At 44.8% G+C, this 18101-nt stretch overlaps 1 protein-coding gene across 4 annotated transcripts in view; it reads left to right on the forward strand.

Moving 5' to 3' along the window:
* CCDC187 (coiled-coil domain containing 187) overlaps positions 1 to 18101 on the forward strand; it is a 39473-nt gene that overhangs the window by 12606 nt on the left and 8766 nt on the right. For all 4 annotated transcript variants that reach the window (XM_061352431.1, XM_061352432.1, XM_061352433.1 and 1 more), the window contains 11 exons: positions 3300 to 3484; positions 9799 to 9905; positions 10243 to 10353; positions 11096 to 11199; positions 11671 to 11804; positions 12293 to 12438; positions 12553 to 12740; positions 13355 to 13442; positions 14311 to 14487; positions 14581 to 14759; positions 17917 to 18101. In XM_061352431.1, coding sequence (XP_061208415.1) covers positions 3300 to 3484; positions 9799 to 9905; positions 10243 to 10353; positions 11096 to 11199; positions 11671 to 11804; positions 12293 to 12438; positions 12553 to 12740; positions 13355 to 13442; positions 14311 to 14487; positions 14581 to 14759; positions 17917 to 18101 — 1604 coding nt within the window. The remainder of the gene's footprint in view (positions 1 to 3299; positions 3485 to 9798; positions 9906 to 10242; positions 10354 to 11095; positions 11200 to 11670; positions 11805 to 12292; positions 12439 to 12552; positions 12741 to 13354; positions 13443 to 14310; positions 14488 to 14580; positions 14760 to 17916) is intronic.

The raw sequence follows: 18101 nt of genomic DNA on the forward strand, positions 1-18101 counted from the left end.
CACCTACTCATGTATCAGCCCCAGGTGGGTTGTCTCTGGTGGCAGAAGGACCATGGAGAGACAATCACCACGGCTCAGCCTGTGCCCCCATCCAGCCACAGTGAAGAGCAAAGCCGGGGCCATGCACCTGCCAAGAGCTCTTCCCTTAGAGAATAGATCCCCCAAGCCCTGGAAGATAAAGTCTGACCTGGACAGGTATTGCCGAAGAAAGGACTCATGTGCAGCAAACTGGCCTCTGCTTCCCCATGTTCCTGTTCAGGGAGAAGGATGAGTTGCTGTGGGGATCCCAGCCCAGGATCTGCTGGCCTGCACAAAGCCCGACTGGGAAAGAAGATCAGTTTTTAACTGAAGGTGGGACTCAAGGCACAGCATTCTACTACAGAAGATTGTTTAGAGCTTTACAGTGCAAAATAAACAAGAGCAAAATGAAAATTGGAGCAATAAGTGCAGAGAGCTCAGCTTAAAAAAATTATGACAAATGATTATTGGAGTTCCTGAGTTAACCCTGTTCTTTGTGTGCAACTGCCACATTCCCAATGGTTGGGCTGGTTTCTGCCCCAAGAGATCATTTGCAAGGATTATAGAGCTGTTTTGTCACAGAAGATGGCAACTGTATAAAACTGGAGCACTTGTCACTCTCTGAGTTCAGTGAAGAGTCGGAGCTGTGCCTGTGCTGCCCCTCAGTGGGGTAGGGAGCATGGCCGATCCATTACTCTTGCCTTGATGCGCATGTTTACAGGCAACTCTAATTCACAGTAATGGATGGAAGGTGGTGCAGAACCCCTGTAAGGCCCCGCTGGGAACAGCCCCTCAGCTGTAATGAACAAGCATCAAAGCAGAAATAAGACAGATTGTGCTGATCTCCTGAACAATGCAATCAGTGAGAAAGTGAAGCGCCATGTGTTTGAGTCAAAGTCCTCAGAGCATCACACAAAACCCACCGATAAAGCCTCTCAAACAATAAATCACAGCCCTGTTGCAAGTGCTATTTCAAAAGACGAGGAGAGCTACTTGCAGATAAAATATCACTGTATTTAGAGATTAGAAGTGGAAAGTGTTGCTGTATTGTGAACTATTCCAGATTGATCTCCCTGTGGGTTGAGGGCCCCTCTGATGCAGCAGGGAGTGGCAGTAAGGGGATGATATAAAAGAAAGATCACCCTGTGTCTAACCCTTTCTTAGTTACTGGTAAAGTAGATAATACAAAGGTTCAGCATAAAAGCCCCTCTATGAATTGGTTTTTATTTGCACATGATCTAGATTCTCACTTTGGACGTAGTCCTGAGTCCTGCACATTCACTCATGGGAAGCAAAAGTGGGTGAAGTCCTTACACATGGGTGGGCATCACAGCCAGAAAGGACAGCATGAAGCTCCCATCATCCAGCACCAAGAGAACTCCACCAGGGGACTGAAGGAAGCCTGTTCTTCACCTTTACAAGACTGTGCTAACAGGCAGGGACAGTGCCATGTTCTTAGCGCTCAGTAACCTGTGCCTGTTTCACCAGTGTAGCCAGAGCTGGGTTAGAAAATGTGAAGTAAAAGCAGCTGAATTGGTCCCGTGCTCTGACTTCTGCTGTTGCTACCAGTGACAATGAGTTATGTGTCTACAGCTGGCCACAACAGATACTCTCTTCAAGAGTTCATCCGAACAAAGCCACCTGTGAAAAGCTGACGGTTTGCTGGCCTCAGTCACAAACACAAACCCTGCTGGTTACAAAACCAGCTCTTGATCATCATCATCTTACCACAGCCCGTTTCAACAGCAGAGGTTTCTGTTTACATGTTTAATTATAGCTGTGAAAACAGTGACTCATGTTCATGCAAGAACGCCTGCAGGTGCCTCTTTCCATGAGAAATGTTCCCATTTCATGCACGGCTGCTCTGCTGGCTGCAGGGTGGCTGATGGAGATGTGTTGCTAATGCAAATGATTCACTGATGGGAATTCTTCAAACCACCAGTAAATGCGTGTATAATTTCATCCCCACTTTGCTGCAGTCACCTATACAAGTGGCTTCTGTTACATTCCTTAGAGACAGTGGTTATTTATCAAGTCTGCCTCCCAGCATGGACCTAGTAATGCTTTTTAGCCAAATCCAAAGAGCCTCTTCTGGGAATTGTGGTGGTTTATGCCTGCCATAGAGCTGGTTGTGCCTGGAGGAGAGGGGTTGCTGGCTGCTCCTGTGTAATCCCAATACCGTCTGTAGAATCTGCATTGACTTCCACTGGTGTTGGCAGTAGCCTTCCCAGGAAACTGGCAGGGCTGGATTTGGACCTCTGCATCAGTCTCCAAAAGAAGTGGGCATTTCTCAAGAGCCAAAGGAAACAGTGGCATTGGCTAAAATCCTCTTACATCACAAAAGCAGTGATAATGCTCAGTGCCTTTACCCAGTGAATACTAGAACTACTTTTTACCTCCTTTCTTTTTCTTTTCCTCTCACCCACCTTTGCTCCCACTTTCAGAAGACTACATCCAAGACGTGTTAGTGGAAGCTGTTCTAATTGTTTTAGTAGTTTCTGGGTCATGAAAAACAAAGAAAAGCTTATTAAGGAGAAAACCGAGATAAGATTTCCCTAAGCTGATTGCTGATTGAAAAAAATATTCCACATTCATTTTTCTGTATAAAAAACAAAACATCTGTCACTGTTTCAGCGTGTCTCAGTGTCCTGAGTGTGCTTCAGCTGAGGCTTGATCAGTAAATGCCCATTTCACACCTTTCTTCCTAATCTTTTTAGTTAAGCTCAGAGAGTTAGAGATCAAAATAAAACAAAACCAGTTGCTGGGATCTTTGTCAGGACAGTGGGACTTATTGCTGACACTGTTGTGAAATATTACAGTATGTACATCAACAGCAAATCACAGCCCTGGGTCACAGCCATGCTCAGCACGAGCCCCAGGAACATGGAACAGAGACTGGTATTCTGTGTTTCTGAAAGATTTCAGAGAGCTTTGCCAAGGTTCAGACCCAGATTGTGCAACCAAGTCTTGGCATGGCACAGATTGTATGATGAAGCCTCATAAATTCAGCTTCAGAACTGCAAGGTTGTTGTTTCTGTTTGCCATCAGGTGGAAAACTATCAAGCCCTTTCAGAGCAGTAATTACAGTAGTAAAGACAAGTGCTACCTGTACTGACGACATCAAGCTACACTATGACGTTACATTGAGCCTTTTGTTTCAATTTAACAAAATGCAATAAATAATAGCTTGGATAAAATAACAGTATTTTACTTCAAAAGACTGCTTACACACATGCACTATCTTAAAAACTCTCCAAGTAACTGTTGGTACCTTGGCACAGTTCACAGAGAGAACTCACAGCTCAGAGGAATCACTGCTGGTGGGAGCCTAACGGTCAGGATCCAGAGGAAGCTGCCAATGGGTCTCCTGGAGAGAGCCTGAGGACACGGCACAGCCGGGGATTGCAGCTCTCCTCCCCTCTGAGTGCTGGAGCTGAGGCTCATGGCAGCTGTGAGCAGGACCATGGTAAGGTGGCATTTCCCAAAGTGTAGGGTGTGGTGGTTATCCAGTGCCCTCCCAAGGTACTTATGCCATTGCTAAAGAATTAATAGTCCTTCATTGTAAGAGAATTCCTGCTAATGGCTCTGACTAGAACTGAAAATACTTCTGGGGTGAGGGAGAATTTCAAGTAGCCAGGTCATGTCAATCTAGTTGATTCTATGATTTTATGTTCCAGACTTCAAAGGTGAAGGATGTTCCCTCAACATTCAAGATCAATTTGATTACAGCCCACTAAAAAACACAATAGAAGTCCTTTTGCTGTCACACCAGTGTGACTGCAGCAGAGGGACAACCTCACAGGTTGCTCCCATGCTGAGTTACACCATGACAGCCATAGACAGCCCCAGATGGAACAAACACTTTTTTAGGTTGGAGACATTTTCAGCTTCATTTGAAGGTCTCCCAGAGCCTTGCAATGAATTCTTCATAATTGCCACATCACATAAGTGTGGGGTATTATCCTAGTTGGGCAGCAAGAAACATCAAGGCACATTTACAGGGGCTAGCAAAGGATGCAGGCTGATGGAGAGATGTGTTCAAGGACCCTGGAGGGCTGGGCAAGACAGGGTGACTGCAGGGCTTTGCCTCTTCTACCCCAACAAACGTTTGCCTGGAAACAAGGGAAAGTTTGTGGCCGAAAGGGTTAAATGGCAAACAGCACCATGAGCCTCCTCTGTCTGAAGAGATCTCTGCTGGCTTCCACCAAACAGAGCAGATGGCGCATTGTTTTAAGGGCTTTTCTGAGACAAAAGAACAGGATCAGATAACCTTTCCTCAAAGAGGGTACTTACAAAAAGCCTTTGCTCTTATTAAGGATTCTTCATTGTTTTCCCCACAAAACTTCATACTTAATATTGGATTTTGAGGTGGTGTTGATGCCAGCATTGTTTACTAGGCTTCTGCCCAACCCCCAGGGGCTGGGAGGGCAGCTCACATGATTGGACAGTGAGTCTGTTGTCTGAAGTGTTTACCACAAGCAAAAGACATTGTATTTGTTTAATATTAATAACTAAGGGCCCCAATTCTGGAAGCTATTTGGCAAAAAGTCCCTGCCATCTACTATTCACTACAGGAACAATAGGAACTGCTGCCTTGTGTCTATGCCAGGAGAGGCCTGAACCTTCTCTGAGTGTTTGCAGGCGCTGACAGCACTGAAGCTTCAGCCCATGGTTTGACTGTGAGCCAGCAGGTCCACTCTGGGCCACACTGCTGCAGATGAGGCACAGAACTGTCATTCTGAAGACAATGTGGGTTTGAAATATGGGTCACAAGTGGATCTGTTCGCCACTCTTAGCAGGGAAAGGGCATTCAGACACAAGCCTGTATTGTTTGCTTGAGGCGTCGCACCGGCAGTTGACTGTGTTCTGTGTGAACACAGAAGTCACTGTGCACACGCAGCATAATGATGTGCAATTATACAACTGCTGCAGAACATAAATATCTACTTTTAAAAAGTACCCACATCACCTGCTTGCTGAGCCAAAGACATGAAAAATATTCTGTAGTAAACACACTTGACAAAATAACAAATTTCATTTTCAACCATAACAAAGCAGGGTGTAAGAAGCAGATATTCACAACGTATTTCTAACTTTGCTGCCTGGAGTAAGACAGTGACCTGTCTGAACTGTTCCGTTCTCTTTCTAAACACAGCCAGTATAAACTCCAGAATTGCAACTGCTCTAAGCACACCTGTGATGAACCCAAATTGGCTCCACAGGCATCACTGGGAAGTATTTCACACAGCTCCTATGTGCATCTCAAACCAGTTCAGCACAAAACCTGCTATAACCAAGTGAGCTGGTGAGGAAGCGGTTTGCACGTTCTGCTTGCCTCAGAGACACCACTACATAAAATCTTTCCATCATTCCTGCCAGGCCACCAGGTCTCTTCCCCAGGGAGATGAGGAGATGAGGTGTACTTTCCTTGATGCTGCAAGGGAAGTCCCCAGTTCCCCTATTGCTATTAAATAAGGGAAGTTGGTGATCTAAAAGAAAAACATTTTGCTTGTGCCCCTTGCTACAGCCTTGTGATGGGACTAAATGAGCCAGAAAGCTCATTTCATGGGCCAGACTTGTGTTTCCTTTTCTGTATTTGAGAGAGAACAAGGTCTGAAGTTAATTGTTAAAAAGAAGTATTTTCTAACAGTGGAAGTTTAAGCATGGCAACTGGTTTGAAGTAACTTGCAATAGGAAAGCAAATGGGGTGGTCTTCATTGTTCTTTAAATGCAGAATTTTAACCTGATTACGAAGAAAATATATTTCTATGTAACACCTTTCCCCTCCACTGCGGATTGAGATATTCTCTCACATCACTAGAGGGAGCTTCCTTCTTGCTTCTAGCAGAGAGAAACGATTAAATTGGTGGAATCAGGGCAGTGTAAGAGCCTGGTTTCAGCTAATTGTCCGCTGATGGATAGTGCTGAGATAAGAAGACAATGACTCGTGTTTCGCTTCAAAATCCTACACTGGCTTTTGTATGTTATGAAGTTTCTGCCTGGTGCTGCAGTGAGCTCCATCAGCAGCCTCCAAGCACCTCTCAAGCAGCCTGCAGCAATGGCAGTGTTGAAGCTTCTTGGCACTGTGGCAGGCAACAAGAGAATGGCTCAGGAGAATTGCTCTCACTTCCTTTGATACTAGTTTTCTCCCTCTGAACTAGTTTCTTTCCATCCCCACAGAGTCTGCATTGCCTGCTGATAAATCATCCTGTAGCCTGGGTGTGCATCAGATTCAGGACTTTGTCCTTTCCATGCTACTTGTGTCTTGTTCCTTGTGAAATACCACTGCACAGCATGTGAACACACACGATTTCTTCCTCTGGACAGTCAGGTGTTGCTTTGCCATACAGGCTGGGGCTGTGATATCCATACTGCAGATGCAGTGGGTTGAGGCAATAGAAAGAACTTTCCATGGAAATTCAGAGTTCTGTTTAGGTCCAGATGTGAGCCCAGCTCCCTCCTGCTAGCCTGCAGCAAGAGCTGCTCTGCTGCTCTGTGTGTGATGTGCCACACGTGGAAGGGGCAGCAGCAGGGTGAGGTATTGCCATGTGCTGCAACATCTGGTTGACAGCTGAACTCTGGCCAACCCTCCGCACCAGAGGATTTAGATGTAAAAAACCTGCAGAGGACAGGAGCAGCACAGGCTACATTAATCCCCTTGTTTAGCAAGCAACTAGTCTTCAGTGACAAGCGGGATGCCAGATGTATTTATAGAGAAGAAACTGATTTGGCAGGCATGGAGATACAGATTCTCTGAGGTACTCAAGAATGCAGCCCATTGATTTCCCTGAGTAAATGAGCAAAGCTTTCAAGTATAGAGTCTCTTGCTTAGGGATTGCTCTTGGCCCACAGATCTTGCTGAAGAAGGGTCAAACTGCCATTCTTGTCACATGAGCTGCAAATCTCAGCTGTGACCAGGGGTTAGCAAACCTCTCTTCTGTGTCTCCACTTACCTGTCATCACTACAGCTCAGTTCCTGCATGCTAACAAGGTACTGAAATGCCTGGGTGTTTTTTCACCCATCCCTTCCCTTCCCTTTGCAATAATGCAATTGAGCTAGCACAGTAACTCTGGAGAAGGGAAGGATTGCCCTGACCTGGGTATCAAACAGGTCAACTCCTTCTGGATCTGTTGCTCCCTCTCACAGTAGCATTTCAGGACTGTCTACACCCCATCTGCAAACAATTCCAGGCAATGTAGTCAAAGTTGTGCTTACATCTGAAGCTGCAAGTATGTATTTTGGTAATAACTGATTTGGACTGATTGCTGACATGGGCAGAAAGAGGAAAATCTGTCCTTGAGTAAAGGAGCAGTTAAGTGCTTCTGCCTGGCTTCAAGTGATTAGAAAAATGAGACTTTTAGCCCAGCTTTCTTAATTATATGTCACAGATTCTACAGGGCTTTGCTGAGATTCTGCAGGTGCAGCGGAAAGTGATTTAATAAATGGCATTTTTTGAAAGACTGAGTGTGTGTACATTGAAGCTATCTGGGGATGCAGAAACCCCATTCATCATAGAGCAGGAGGACGTGAAGTTTAGCCAGATGGTATTTTCTTTAATGCTGGGTGTTGCAGCACAAGAAATGCATCTGCAAATAGCCACAATTAGGAAAATTATGTTCAAAAGGAGTGAACACAGGCCACAGCAAACTTCTTACTCACTTTGATATTAGTGCCACTGGTCAGACTTTGAGCAGAACAACAATAACATTGTTTAGTTTGAGGCACAAACTGAAAACACTTGCCAGTTTTAAGCTCTATCCTAGTAGATTACCATGCTTCACAATGGCCCACATATTAGCATTAAAAGCTATTCAGACAACTTGACATCAGTAAGTTTAGCCTGTAGTTTTTTTCTTTACAAAATGACCTTATTTGTTAGGTCTGAAGGAGGCTTCCTCAACTGGCTTTGAAAGTGATGAGCTGTCTGCATACCCACTGAAGAGCTCTTCACTTTATTTTTTCTAGCCTTTTTTCTATTACTTTGCTTAAAACCAGCAATAAAACTTCCCTGTAGAAACTACAGCTCTTTCATCCACAGGATTTTCCTAAATATACCATGTCACAAAGTCATCTCTGGTAAGCATATGCATTAAAGAGTCTGAATCAGTCCTCAAAATTGAGGAAAACCAAGGCTCTTTTAAAAAGGATGACCTATTTATTTGGCATATGATTTCTAGGTAATTCATTGTGATTTTGCCCTTGCAAACAACCCTCCAGAACCAGGACCTATGCATCACTGAAGTAAAAGATGAGATTTTCATCCAGTCTCCTAATTCTGAAAAGTAGAGGGTTAAGAAAAAGCTCCATGGTAACAGTCAGAGGTGACTTTTGCAATCAAGCTGTTTATAAAAACACAGCAGCATTCTAATAGAAAATCTGCACCAGGCTTAAAGCATTAACATTTTATTTCACTTACATCCACGTAAAAACAAAAAGCATCCTGGCATGCAAAGAAGCCTATGTCTCTGCTCCTTCCATGTTCAAGATCCTTCAGTATTTACAGCAAATGCAAACCTTGCCTGTCATGGGCTTATCCTGAGGCTTGGGGTAATTTGAATTCAGACAATCTGGATGGGGATACAGATTTTATCTCAAGTTTCCAAGTCAAACCTATTTCTATTTATGACCCACATTTCAATTCATTTATGGCTCTGGTTGCTGTGACAGTGGCACAGCACAGAGTAAACATGCAACCTGTTTGCATAAGCTTAGCAATTCATCTGAGGAGCTCAAAGCAGCCAAAACCATATCACTGGTAAACATTACATCACTTGTACTGTAACAGACAGGAGAGTTACAGTAAGGAAGCAGCAGTGAAATAGGAGCACGCGGAACAAGAGTTCTTTTCCCCACTTAAACTGAAAGGTTTTTTCATAGGTTTGTTTTACCCTGTGACAAAAGAGAGAAATCCAGTGGGACCCTGTACAGGGACAAGCTGCAAGATGGAGGGGAGCTTTGGGAGCTCCAGTGATGCTACTGGAGCTCCCAAAGAAGTGACCAGGTTGAGAAGCTTTTCTTCTTCTGTAACTAGTGTGCCTGGTCTTGATGCAGTGAGGGAGCAGTGGGAATAGTAAGAGTGGCAATAACTTATGCTCTGAACTTCAGGCTTAGAACAGGAATTACTCCCCACTGCTTCAAATTCCTGACATAGGCCCTCTTGAGTCCTGCCTCTTCCCCTCTCCTCAGTACTTGCAGGACTTTATGCTAACAGATTTCTTGACAGGACGTAGGTAGAGACATTTTCCTTTTTCAGATATGTTACAAGAAATAAATGCATGCAGGAAAGTTATTCTGGGAATAAAGGCAGATTTGGGAGGCTTCCAAAAATAGGCCCAGGGAGGATTCAAAAGGAAAATGCACTTAGGAACAATGTACACATCCACCTTTCCCCTTTTGGTGGTTGCCTGTTTATGTCCATGTATTAGGACTCAGGAATGTTTTGAGAAGTACAGTCAGGCCAGAAATTCAGCAGAGTGCTGAGAAGTGTTCTGGGACCACACTGAAAATAACACAATGCTGTTAGATCAGTTACAAGGTCTGTGGGTGTCAGTGGTGACCCAGTAAGTCAGCCCTCCTGACAAAACACTTAGCAAGTGCTTTAATCCCAAAGGACTTGGACAGTGCAGAAACTGTTTCAGGGCAGCAACTGAAGCCTGAAGGAATTTGATTCCACTGCCTCCCTCTGGTTAACTCTGACATTTTATCCAGCTAGCACTCATTAAACAGAGCACAGATTTGTTAAATTAAGAAGTGGTGACTGTTATCATCTGTTTCCCAAGCTCCTGCAGGTGATGGACACCCTGGCTGCACAGAACTGGAAAAGAAACACAGGAGCCACCTGGATTATTTGAGGCGAACCTCCCTCCTGCTGGCTCACAAACTGAAGGTACAGTAAGCAACAGATGCAACAAGCAGAGCAATGCAAGTTCTGCTGTCCCACGTAAAAAGGTGCTAGCTCTCCCCTAATCCACATGTGTTTAGGATATAATCAGTTGGCATCAGCTGACTGCATCAGGTTTATAAAGCTCAGGTACCTGTAAAGGGGAGGTGTTAGCCTTAAACTGCTATTTGGAGGTCCTACTCTAGCACTGGTGGGTAAGAATGCATTGCTGTGCAATGCCAGGGCTGCCTTCTCTTGGAGTTTGCTGCCCTTTGCTCCCCAGCTGAGGATTCACCTGACTTGGTTGGAAATATCATTTATAGTGTGTCATTTCCTAGCACAGGTTCATCAGCTGCAGCAGAGGCAGCAGCTTACAGTGCTGAGGGACAAAGCAAAGCTAGAGGTTCAAGAAAGCCAGAGGTGTTTGAATGACCTGCTTCAGCACAGTTCAGGGGTAAGTTATCATTTCAGCTCCTGTGTTGCCACTTCTGACTGCAGTGAAATCTTTCTCCAATCCCCACTGGGGTTTGTTGGGGATTTTTTCCCCCCTCAGTCGAAAGACTAAAAAGCTTAGGTCAGGATAATTTTTTTGGAAGTGCCCAGGTCTCTCAGGTAACAGAGTTCCTTAAGGCTGTCATTTGGACTGGTGAGCTGAAATAACTCGGGTCCTGCAGCTTGTTTACCTTCCAGCCTCAGATTCTGCACTCAGCTGGGGACTGATGGACTTCAGTGTCTGTTTCTTAGAATAAGAAAGCGGCCCCATATGCATAAGCACAAGCTCAGACCTCATGTGCAATTCCAAGCTCTCGTTACATGCTTGGGAGTATTTACTTTGGCAGATACTTCAGCTCAATTAATGTCTCTCAATATGTTGGAACAGGTTGGACAGAAGTGATATCTCTAGGGTTTTGCCTAAGAGGCCTTAGGATGAACACAGTACCCTGACTCTCATGAAAGCAGCTCTAAATACAAGACAGTTTGGAGCTGTTACACTATCTTACTTCCATATGCCCACACAGGTTTTTCACTGTGAGTAGTACCCAGCTCATTAGTTAATGCAACTCTTTAGGAATACTGATGTATGAAAAGCATTATCTACAATGGAGAGCTTTCCCAAGAAAATGAGGGAAGAAAGCTTCAAAGTTCTGCCTTTCAAATAGATCATCCAGGTCTACAGACAGTTTCTGTGTTTGCAGGAGTGCAGTAGCTCCAAGGGCAGTTATCTTTATGTGCCAAGATTGGACCATACAGAGCCAACACAGAGAGGACAGCAACCAGAAGGTGACAACACAGCTGGCAGGTACAGGAGGCAGTATACAATGAGGCACTGCAATGGTTTAGCCTGTGCTTTGACTACTTGAATGACACAGGGCACTAAAGCATTTGCAGTGTGTTTCTAAAATAGATGTTTGTTTCAAGTCATTTAAGAACAGTAATGGATGGTACATTATCTTTGAAACTTGTGGGGAAAATACAATTTTCCTCATTTTGCTTTACCATCATATACCTTGGTGTGAATGACAGTATTGTATGTGTGCATTTTTATGTTCATTTCAAGTAGCATAAAGACTGCAGAATTGCTTTTGGAGCCTTACAGATACAATTACCAGAAAGGTGCCTTTGCACAGGTAAAAATTCCAGTATTGCCCAAAAATGAGCACCACTCTGGTTTGAAAAAGATTCAGCCTTCACAGAGGGCTTAACTATGAAAGCTGGAATTGAAAATGTATCTCTAACTCCTATAAGGAAATATTTCCTTTCTTACCTTCAGTAAGCAAGAGATGCATTCCCTGAAACCACCTGCACTGAAGACTGAAAGAGACCACAGTCCAGTGGATCCCAAAACAGTGGGAGAAAGAAAACCTCTGGGAGAAAGGGATTCGTACCCCTCAGTGCTTCAAGAAGGTGAACACCGAGTGAAAGGATTTGGTGGTACTGGGCAAGCAGCACTTTCTAGCATGGCACAAGAAACAGTGCAGCATGCAGGGGCTGGAACACGGAATCACAAAGCTCAGTAACTTGATTTTGAAAGTGTTGACCTAAATAATTCCATTCATTCTGCACATTTAAACTATAGCGATTTCCCTATGTAGTCCTGACTTGTCTACACAAAATAACCTTGAAAGTTGAGTTTTCACCCTACCAATTACTTACCCTTTCTAATTTCTGCCTGTTTGCCACGATTTCAGTGGGAAGTGAAGGTTCATGCCCGTAGCTTGCTCCTGTGATTGAAGAGCTGTGGGGAGATGCTCCTCAGGGCAGCGCATGGTCCTGGCTGCCAGCTCCTTGCAGAGGCTCCTTGAATTCCGGAATGGACGTGAACTCGTGCTGTGGGAGCTGTTTTGTGGTGTCTTTTTGGCCTTCTGTTACAGAAGGAATATCTTTTCCCTCAGGATCCCTGCTGGCAGAGCACAGGGAGCCGCTGCATGACCACCAGGCCTTTAACCTGTCCTCACCTCTGGTCAGTCTGCACCATGGGGAGACCTTGGCAGGGGATGACTCCCGAGAGAGCAGCGAACAGGGCAGCTCAGCCAGCCAGGTAACAGCAGCTCTTTACAGCTGTGCGGGGTGCTTGTTTTGGGGTGGTTTTGCTTGTAGTCCCTATGTCAACCTCTCACCTCACCAATAAATATGGCACTTGCTCTGTCCGCAGTGGAGCGAGGCCGCCCGGCACTATGGAGGCTCCAGCACCTTCTGCCGCTTCAGCTTGGCCATGGCGGAGCAGTGCCTGAGGGGAGAGGAGCTGCGAGCTCGGCACCAGGCTGCCCTCCTCCAGCTCCGCAGGAGAGCTCTCCGGGAGAAAGCCAGGGCTGAGCTGGCCTGGCTGCGACACCAGCAACGGTGAGGGGAGGCACAGGCAGGACCCCACAGACCTGCCATGGCGGGTGCTCAGCAGGGCGGTTTGTCTTCCTTGGAGGGGAAAAGAGCAAATGTAAACCCCTTCTCTTACAGAGTAAGTGCAGGAGGAAGGAGTCTGTGCAGTTCCATTCAATCCAGAGCGCAGTTGAGGTCCATGTTGCAGCTTTGTCCTCATGGGGTGTGAGCCTCCCCTCAGAGCTGACTGCGCTGAGGCGCCATCATGGCCAGTGCGAGACCCAGTGAGCGCAAGATGTCCCCCAGCACTGACCGGGCCGCAGCACCGTCCGTGATGGCGCAGGGCATCATCGGTGCTGCCAGGGATGGGGACAGACCCTGGTGCAAGGCATCCCTCAGTGCTGACCGGGGGCACCGTGGGGTGCAGTTCATGGCTCCCTCAGCAGCCAGCACCGTGCACTGAGCGCTCAGGGAAGCCTGCCTGCCTCAGGATTGCTCCTGGCAATATGGCCCCGGGTGTGGTGGGGTGTCCCCACGTCTAGCAGAGCCACCATAGCTGTCCCTGGCACTGCCTTCTGAGGAGTGTTAAACTGATGGCATTTAATGATCCAGTTGTGATCCCATCCCTCTCTGGCCTCCAGCTGTCTGGAAAACCTGCAGGATAACGAGGGAGCCTCTGCCATGGCCGCAGAGCAGCGCAGGATCCTAACGGAGCTCAACCAGGAGGAGGTAAAGCTGCAGCAAGAGGAGCTGGGTTTCAGCTCCTAACCGGTGGGAGGATGCGACACCAGGAGCTGCTGGACCAAGGGGGGTTTGCTTCCTAAACCAGGCACTGGGGTCTTTCCCGTGCATTGCTCTGCTTTGCTCCCCACATTCAGGGAGAGGGGGTCGTGACCAAGTCAGCAGCGTGTGCATCTCGGAGAAAAGAAGTACACACAAGAGTTCTTTTTCTATTTTTTTCTCCTGTTTTTGTGGTTTTATTTCTGTTTGTGCCATAACAAAACCCACATAACGCAGAATTCCACTGATGTGTGCAGATTTAGGCTTCTGATGATGAAGTACACTAAATTAATCTGACAGCTAATCTTATAGTCTTGGTTCTTCTGCTCCTGAGGGGAACGCTGGGCTCATACTTACACTTTGTCCCACTCCTTATGTAGTACAGGCCTCTCCTTTAGCTCAAGGAATTCCTGTGTGAGCGACAAGCATTCCATAGTTCTGAATGACCTGAAGATGATCAATTTCCAAAGGTCTCGCCTCTCAGACACCCCATCTCTCAAGCAGTGAAATATATCCCCTTACTCGTCATTAGTTTTCATGGATATCCTCCAGTCAGCATTAGTGAAGAGCAGAACTCCAAAATCCTTTACAGAAAAAGGAATAAACCTGCATATTGAATCCTTGGGATACTTTGAGAGTGGTATTGCCTCGTGTGAAGAAATGCTGTACACATTAAGTGGGGTCTCTCTTTTGTTATCTTGGCTCTGTTATCTCCTGCTCCGGCAGGGGGTTTGGACTAGATGATCTTTTGAGGTCCCTTCTAATCTCTAACATACTGTGATACTGTGATGCTCTTTTCTTTCTTCCCTTTGCATAGGCAGAAATCCAGCACCTGCAAAACATCTACAGGGCAGCCCACCAGGAAAGAAAACTAATACTAAAGCAGCAAAGAGAAATCTTAATGATGCAGCATTTGACAGCACAACTCCAGGAAAAGCTGCATAATGTGGCAGGGAAGGAAGAGGCTACTAAATCACAGTCACCAGATGCCTCGGTGAGTCCTTTGAGTGAGGAATAACAAAATGAAGAGCTGGCAGTACAGCTGAAGAACCCAGGTGAAACTTTACATATTACCTTTTCCTTTTAGCTTACAAGGAGCCCAGCAGCTGAAGAAGAAATAAAGCTGAAGACAGTGAGACTTATTTCTAGCCCAAAGTTACATTCCTCTCCATCAGAGTCTGTGGCCCCCCCCGAAAAGCCTGACCTGTCGGGGAATAGGGACAATTGTGCCCAGCTAAAGAGTAAACAAAGCAAGAAATATGAGTGGTAAGTAAAACCCTTTCCACAGCAATAGCTGCAGGTAAGAACCAATCCAGTGGAGAAAATGGGCAGCTATGTCCTAGGTAATTGTGTGAGCCGTAAATGCTCCCAAGAGGGAGTTTTATAGTGAAAAGTTTTGAAGCCCTTTGTGTTCAAGCACTTGATGCATCAAGATCCCTGCTTATCATTCTGACCAATTGCCTTATTGTTTATTTGTGTCCTCCATATGTCCAACCTCCCATCTGGTGTTCAAAATGGTAAGCTCCTTGGGGCAGGGACCAGCTTATTGCAGGGGATGTGAACAGCACCAAGTAAACTAAGGTGTGTAAATCCTTTTCACACCATCAAATTCCTGAGGTGGGATACATTCATCACTTCTATGTATCAACAGCAAATAGTGTATTTATTTCAGATTTTTCTTTAAAGAGAAGTCCTCTTCTGTGCAGGGGAAAAAAGTGTTTTAAGTGAAGTCTTGAATTTGATCAGAAAGTTGTTTAAGTCAGCATTTACATCAGCTGCACTGTTTATCAGTGTTATTTTTCTTTATCCAAAAACAAACCAACCCCAGAGTCTCCTGGTGGTTACAGGGAGTTACACTGTGATCTCAGTTCTCCTTTATGTCACAAATAACAGCACCTTCAGCAGAACAAGCCAAATCTCAGCCTTAATCCTGAAATTTAGTCTGTGTCTGCATATGCATCTGTCTATGTCTATTCAGACATACAAGCAAATGTGTGGTGCTGTGATTTACCATTAGAAGTTGGACAGGTCTGTTTCATGCTGAAGAAAGCCCTGCTGGTTTGCCACCATAAGCTCCCTGCACATGGAAGGGGCTGCACTGAGTAATAAACTGTTTAATCCTGTGTGCAAAAGGTGGAGTAACATTTGCTCCCCAGGCAGTTGTGTTTTCATTAGATGGCTCCATGCTCCCGCTTGCAGCATCACAATCCTCTGGGCTACAAGAAAGCCAGTCTTTGCAGGCTTTATACGTTCATTTCAAACTGCATTTTTGTGCGAGCAGGTTAACATATTTCACTAGGATTCCCTGCAATATGACATGTTAAGTAGCATTATCTAAGTCTGTGGGATTGGCACCTGTCACTGCAATGTTAGGAACAAATGGAACTTTGACATCAAGCCTAACAAAGTTACTTTGCATGGCATTATGAATATGAAATACTGAATATTTTTTATGATGCTACACAACTGCTAATGATAGTTCACATTTTCTTTTTTTTTTTTTAAAGTACAATCTCAAAACACTTTGCAACTACCTATTAATTAGACCTCAGGATACCCATACAGAATGAGTGGAAATGTATTGATTTAATATGCTTCTTTGTCTCCTCTGTCTCCTCTGGCTGAGCCTATGTATCAGCCCCTCAGAGGAGGTTTGTGTTTTGCTTAGGATTTAATCACAGAAGGCTTTTTTACTACACAGGGCTTAATTTTATGCTTAAACTGAAGTGTAGGAGTGTCATGTAAAATGCTCAGAGCCAGAGGTAATTCAGGAGTTCAGCAGTGCCTCCTGTTCCCCGGGCACTGCATCCTCAGCACCTCCCATTGCTTCCCACTGAGCTGGAGGAGCTGTGCAGTGCAGGTGAGGACTCAGCAGTACCCACACTGCTCACAACAGCAGTCTTCCAAAGCAGACTCAGATGAGTAAAACCTAGTTTGCTTCAGAAAGATAAAATAAGTAGTTAAATCCATATCTATATGAATTAGAAACCCCCTTCCACTCGGTGTTACCCAGATCTTTAGCAGACTGGTGAGTCAGGTTTGTGCATTTACTTAAGTCCCCACAGGGAAAGGCTTTCAAATAAATCCCTGCACAGAACTGATCTATAATTCATGGGTTTATTGATTACAAGTCACAGAAATCTTTAAAAGGTTTCTTGGCTGTGCTTTCACTTCTTGTTACTGACAAGCCTGCTCATAGGAGAACAGTGAATATTCGCATTAGTCTAGAGCAGAGGTGGCCTGGTGGAACTCACGATACACCCAAAATCTGGCTGCTGTCTGGCAGTGCATAGATCTCCTCCCTGTGTAAAAGTGCAGAGTGGTAATGACACTATTTATCTACCAGTGCAGGTATGTTCATATCCTGATCAAGAAGACAGTTGATAAGCAGGGCTGGAAGGGGCTAGAAAATACTTCTAAAAATTAAAGCAAACTGAAATAATAAATAAATTACCAGCATGTAGGAAAAGCTGTTGGTTTAGCTTTGTTAATGGATGGTGCAAGGAATACAGAAGCTTTTAATTGTTATAAATGGACAAGCTTTTAGCTAAGAATTGGGAATGCATCTTCTGAATTGAGATACTTAATTTGAAGTCCCTAAACACTAGTGGTGTTGAATTAAAAATAAAACAATGAATGAGGATTGAGCTTCTAGCCACTGTCATATTGTTAATGTTCATCTATTCAAGAATGCATTTAACTTTCTAAAGTGTTATTGTAGTAAAAAAAGATACTCCCCAAACCTGAACGAAACCAAAACAACCCACATATAGATCACTCTTTTTTTCTGGACTCACTCAACTGTGTATTAGAACTTGATGATCTTAAGGTCCTTTCCAATCCTAGCTATTCTATGATTCTATTCTAGAACTTGTGCCACTAACTGAAAAGCATGTGAGCGTGAATTGTGTTGCTTTGTGCTTTTGCAGTAAGCAGGCTGTTTAGAAAGTTCAAAGTCACCATCATGTTCAGTGTCTGATGTCCCAAATGTCCATAAAGTTGCAATGGTATGTTTAACATGGAAAAATTAATGAGATCTGTTGGAATCTGCTACAGTACCACAAATTGGAAATGGGGGAGGCAAACAGGTTCAGAGTTTGACCCTGGTTTTACCTTTTAAATGCTGATGATTTCTTCAGTCTCCTCCTGTTCTCGTCTACGAAGATTAGAAACCTGACTCTATAAAATACAGTGTCAAGTGAGAAGGAGGGGGAAAGAGAGGAAAAATACACCCTTCAGGATGCCTCTGACTTTACTAATTTGCTGGTTTCAAAACATATGTGCCTGTGAGCACTCTACAGGTACTATCAAGCACTATCAGAAGCATTTAATTCATACCTTTATTGATTTCATATAGATTTATCATGATTAATTTGGAAACACAAAACCAATCCCCAACCATTAATTCCTTGTCTGTTTACAGTTTTCCTTCTGAGAGCAAGGGAACACTGATATGCTACCAGAAGCAGGCAGAGGAGTTGCCAGGTTTGGAGCCATCCCTTGGTCTGCAAGGTCCTGATGTGTCTCAAATGGCGGCCAAGAAAGTGTGTGGTGCTTCTGATCAAACCACAGGCTCAATCTTTATGATTAAAGACTGCAAAACCACAG

The sequence above is a fragment of the Neopsephotus bourkii genome, unplaced genomic scaffold (assembly GCF_033783945.1).
Source record: "Neopsephotus bourkii isolate Nb327-2 ecotype Australia unplaced genomic scaffold, CSIRO-AGI_Nbou_v1 NB_659, whole genome shotgun sequence".
Lineage (NCBI taxonomy): Eukaryota > Metazoa > Chordata > Aves > Psittaciformes > Psittacidae > Neopsephotus > Neopsephotus bourkii.